The 5,380-nt window shown below is 43.1% G+C and overlaps 1 protein-coding gene across 1 annotated transcript in view; it reads right to left on the minus strand.

Annotated features, from left to right (window-relative positions):
- The window catches only part of ATG4D (autophagy related 4D, cysteine peptidase), a 9,072-nt gene extending 8,442 nt beyond the window's left edge, over positions 1 to 630 (minus strand). The window contains exon 1 of the mRNA XM_014533974.1: positions 618 to 630. Within this exon, the coding sequence (XP_014389460.1) occupies positions 618 to 630 (13 nt within the window). The remainder of the gene's footprint in view (positions 1 to 617) is intronic.
- Positions 631 to 5,380: the final 4,750 nt, after the last annotated feature.

Consider the following 5,380-nt stretch of genomic DNA (forward strand, 5'->3'; position numbering starts at 1 on the left):
TGGTTGGCAAACTGCGGCTCTCGAGCCACATGCGGCTCTTTGGCCCCTTGAGTGTGGCTCTTCCTAAGCCTTAGGAGTACCCTAATTAAGTTAATAACAATGTACCTACCTATATAGTTTAAGTTTAAAAAATTTGGCTCTCAAAAGAAATTTCAGCCGAAGCCGGTTTGGCTCAGTGGATGGAGCATCGGCCTGCGGACTGAAAGGTCCCGGGTTCAATTCCGGTCGGGGGCATGTGCCTTGGTTGCAGGCGCATTCCCGGTGGGGGTTGTGCAGGAGGCAGCTGGTGGATGTTTCTCTCTCATCGATGTTTCTGACTCTCTGTCTCTCTCCCTTCCTCTCTGTAAAAAATCAATAAAATATATTAAAAAAAAAAAAAAGAAATTTCAATCGTTGTACTGTTGATATTTGGCTCTGTTGACTAATGAGTTTTCCGACCACTGGGATAGCTTACTGATTTTTAGAGAGAGAGGATGTGAGAGCACATTATTGATCGGCTTCCCCCTCATATCTCCCCACACTAGGGATGAGCCTGAAATCTGGGCATGTGCCCTGACCGGGAATTGAATCGGCAACCCTTTGGTGCACAGGACGATGTCCAAACAACTGAGCCACACTTGCCAGGGCCATAGCACCGATTTTATGTACACAGACAGTCCTTGGGTTACGTCAGACTCGACGTACGTCGTTTCGTGGTTACCTCCCCATCTCCCATTTACAGTATTTATTAAAAAAAAAAAAGTTCCGTCATTTCGACGTATGTACATATGTGCTTTATGTTTTTTATTATTTATTTACCACAAGTAAAGGTCAGGAATTGTTATCTTTCTTTTAAATTGTTTTACTGTTTCACTTCATTACTGCTGTGTATGTGCTCCATGTGAGTGACATAGGTGCTTATGTAGGTGGGTTCCGACTTACGGTGAAAATCGCATTACGTCACGCCGTAGGAACGGATCTCCGACCTAACCTGAGGACCTACTGTACCAGGTGGAGCAAAAGTAGGTTTACAACTATTCATATGGAAAATAATACAATAATGAATAAGCAATAATACAAAAATAAACTGTTTCTCATACAACCCTAAACTTACTTTTCCCCCACCCTGTATACTAGTATATGTTTTGTTTGTTTTTTAGTATATGTTTTACATATATAATTTCTATGTTTATTACCTCTGTTTCCACCACAGCTTGAGGGTGGGGGTGTCTGTCCATCCAGGTCACTGCTGGGGCCTCAACACGTAGCCGGTGGCCTGGCCCACAGTAGGTGCTCAACAAACAACACAGTAGGTGCCACAAAAAACCTGTGAAATGGAAAGAGAACTTGTTGCCTCACAGGGGATAGATGGGTGGTGGGGCCACAGACCCTCTTCTGTTTGATCTGGTGTCTGACCTCCACCATGGCCACAGCTGGTTCCCCTTGAGAAGGGGGTATTTTACTGCGGGGCCCTGGATTCCTCGACCTTCCCGCCTCCTCCATGAGCACAGCCACAACATCAGCTCTCCACCTGGGTCTCCGTCCCCAGCCCAAGGCCCAGCCACCACCTGTGTTGCCCCTGGAATGTCCTCCTGGTCCTGAATTGATCCTGCATTTCCCCACCACTGGCTTTTCCGCCCCAGCCCTTGCCCGCCCCCAGCCTCCATTGCCTTTCTTACCAGGGTCTGTCTTACCACCTCCTAACCTGTGTCCCAGTTGTCCTCATATTCCCAAAAGCAACATGATAGTCCTGGCCGTCTGCAGAGACGCTGCAGCCAGCTATCTCAGACCAGTGACCTCCCTTCTCTACGCTTCATTTTCCTCATCTGCCGAATGGGGCATGAGGACAAGTAGTGCCTACTTCCTAGGGGTTGGGAGGAGGAAGTGAATACGCAAAACACTTAGAACACTCCCTAGCACCAGCCATCACTACATTAGTGTGGGTTATTATTGCTATTGTATATATATATATACTAGAGGCCCGGTGCACGGATTCGTGCACCGGTGGGGTCCCTCGGCCTGGCCTGCGGGCATCCCCCGAATGGTCCCAGATTGCAAGAGGGCACAGGCCAGGCCAAGGGACCCAACCGGTGCATGATCAAGGCCAGGAAGGGACCGTGGGAGGGCTCCAGGGCATGTCCGGCCCGTCTTGCCCAGTCCCAATTGGCTGGACCCCAGCATCAAGCTAACCTACCAGGTGGAACATCTGCCCCCCGGTGGTCAGTGCACGTCATAGCTACCAGTCCATCGGTCAAACAGTCGAATGGTTGAATGGTCACTTAGGCTTTTATATATATAGATTATTTCCTACAGTGCAGTTTTTAAATTTTTTCACTAAATTTTTTCTATATTGCTAATCACAATGCTTTTTTGCTTGTTTCTTTTATATTGTAAGTGTGTGTGTGTTGATTTCAGAGGGGAAGAGAGATATAGAAACATCAATGATGAGAAAGAATCATTGATCAGCTGCCTCCTGCACAACCCTACTGAGGATTAAGCCTGCAACCTGGTAGACTGGGAATCGAACCCTGACCTCCTGGTTCATAGGTCGACACTCAACCATGAGCCACTCTGGCTGGGCTGCTCTTGTTTTCATTCTTATTCCCACCACTGCCCTTCCAGGTCAAGCCCCCATCACCAGTGTTCCCTGGTTCCTGGCCTCCTGGCTGCCACCTCTGACCCCTCAAATCCATACAACAGCAGGAGGAACACATCTATTTATAAAATTATTATTTTCTTTTTCAAATGATACTAAACTTCATTTTATTTACTTTAGGCCAGCGGGCCTAAGCCGTCAGTCGGACCTATCCCGAGGGCTCCCGGACTGTGAGAGGGCACAGGCCAGGCTGAGGGACCCCCCAAGTGCACGAATTTCATGCACGGGGCCTCTAGTTGATAATTAAGGTTAGTTTTATGTGTATAACATAATAACTTGGTACTTGTATATATTGCAAAATGACCATCACAATAAGTCTGGTTGACATCTGTTAACTAAAAACAAAATATTTATTCTAAATATAAAATTATTTTTTTAAATAAAATAATTATATATAAAATTATTTTTATGAACAATTTTCACCACACACAAAATTATTTTTATGAACAATTTTCACCACACATAAAAAAATCTAGCGTGAGATATAATTTTCAATATTCTAGTATCTATGTTTAAAAAAGTACAAACAATCCAATTGAAAAATGGGCAGAAGATTTGAACAGTCATTTCTCCAAAGAAGACAAAGAAGATGGCCAACAGGTACATGAAAAGGTGCTCAGCATCACTGATCATCAGGGAAATACAAATCAAAACCACACTGAGCTAGCAACTCACACCTGTCAGAAGTTCTAAATATAAAATTATTTTTTTAAATAAAATAATTATATATAAAATTATTTTTATGAACAATTTTCACCACACACAAAATTATTTTTATGAACAATTTTCACCACACATAAAAAAATCTAGAGCCCTAACCGGTTTGGCTCAGTGGATAGAGCGTCGGCCTGCGGACTCAAGGGTCCCAGGTTCGATTCCGGTCAAGGGCATGTACCTTGGTTGCGGGCACATCCCCAGTGGGGAGTGTGCAGGAGGCAGCTGATCGATGTTTCTCTCTCATCGATGTTTCTAACTCTCTATCCCTCTCCCTTCCTCTCTGTAAAAAATCAATAAAATATATTTTTAAAAAAATCTAGAGCAGCTCTATCCACTAGAAACATAGCGTGAGATATAATTTTCAATATTCTAGTATCTATGTTTAAAAAAGTACAAACAATCCAATTGAAAAATGGGCAGAAGATTTGAACAGTCATTTCTCCAAAGAAGACAAAGAAGATGGCCAACAGGTACATGAAAAGGTGCTCAGCATCACTGATCATCAGGGAAATACAAATCAAAACCACACTGAGCTAGCAACTCACACCTGTCAGAAGGCTGTCATCAAAAAGACAAGACGTAACAAGTGTTATCAGTTAGCATAAAGCCCTCAAGTTCCATCTATGTCAGTGGTTCTCAACCTTGGCTGCACATTAGAATCACCTGGGAATCTTTTTAAAATCCTGACTTCTGGGCCTCATCCTCCAGAAATTCTGTTTCTTTGTTATGGGGTGAGGCCACAACATTAGTAACAAAGAAACAGAATTTCTGGAGGATGAGGCCCAGAAATCAGGATTTTAAAAAGATTCCCAGATGATTCTAATGTGCAGCCACGGTTGAGAATCACTGATATATGTTGTCACAAATGGCAAGATTTCCTTCTTTTTTATGGCTGAATAATATTCCATTATGTATAATGGAATATATATATATTCCTTACCTGAGGATATGTTTTTTATTGATTTTAGGGAGATAGGAAGGTGCGGGGGGTGGGGGGGAAGAAACATCAATCGGTTGCCTCTAGTATGTGCCCCAACCCGGTATCGAACTCTCAGCCTTTTGGTGTACAGGATGACACTCCAACTAATTGAACCACCAGCCAGGGCTGGAGTTTCTATTTCTTTACCCATTCATCCACTGATGAACACTTAGGTTGTTTCCATATCTTGGCTATTGTAAATAATGCTGCTGTGATTATGAGGGTGCAGATATCTTTTTGAGATAGTGTTTTTATTTACTTTAAATATATTCCCAGAAATGGAACTGGTGGATCATATGGTAGTTCTATTTTTATTTTTTTGAGGAAGCTCCATACTGTTTTCCATAGTGGCTGCACCAATTTACATTCCCACCAACAGTGCACAAGGGTTCCCTTTGTCTACATCCTCGCCAACCCTCATTGTTTCCTGCTCTTTTGACAATAGCCATTCTGACAGGTGTGAGTTGATATCTCATTGTGGTTTTGATTTGCATTTCCCTGATAATTAGTGATGTTCAGTACTTTTTTTTATGTGCCTGTTGGCATTCTGTATGTCTTGTTTGGAAAAATGTCTATTCAGATCCTCCAAAAAGATATATTGAAGTCCTAACCCCAGGTACCTGTGGCTGTGACCTTATCAGATACTTTTTTTTTATGTGCCCGTTGGCATTCTGTAGGTCTTGTTTGGAAAAATGTCTATGCAGATCCTCCAAAAAGACATATTGAAGTCCTAACCCCAGGTACCTGTGGCTGTGACCTTATCAGTGGTTCTCAACCTTCTGGCCCTTTAAATACAGTTCCTCATGTTGTGACCCAACCATAAAATTATTTTCGTTGCTACTTCATAACTGTAATGTTGCTACTGTTATGAATCATAATATAAATATCTGATATGCAGGATGGTCTTAGGCGACCCCTGTGAAAGGGTCATTCGACCGCCAAAGGGCTCGCGACCCACAGGTTGAGAACTGCTGCCTTATTTGGAAATAGGGTCTTTGTCAGTGTAATCAGTTAGGATGAGGTCGTATTGGGTTAGGGTGGGCCCTGAA

The sequence above is a fragment of the Myotis brandtii genome, unplaced genomic scaffold, assembly GCF_000412655.1.
Source record: "Myotis brandtii unplaced genomic scaffold, ASM41265v1 scaffold1234, whole genome shotgun sequence".
NCBI lineage: Eukaryota > Metazoa > Chordata > Mammalia > Chiroptera > Vespertilionidae > Myotis > Myotis brandtii.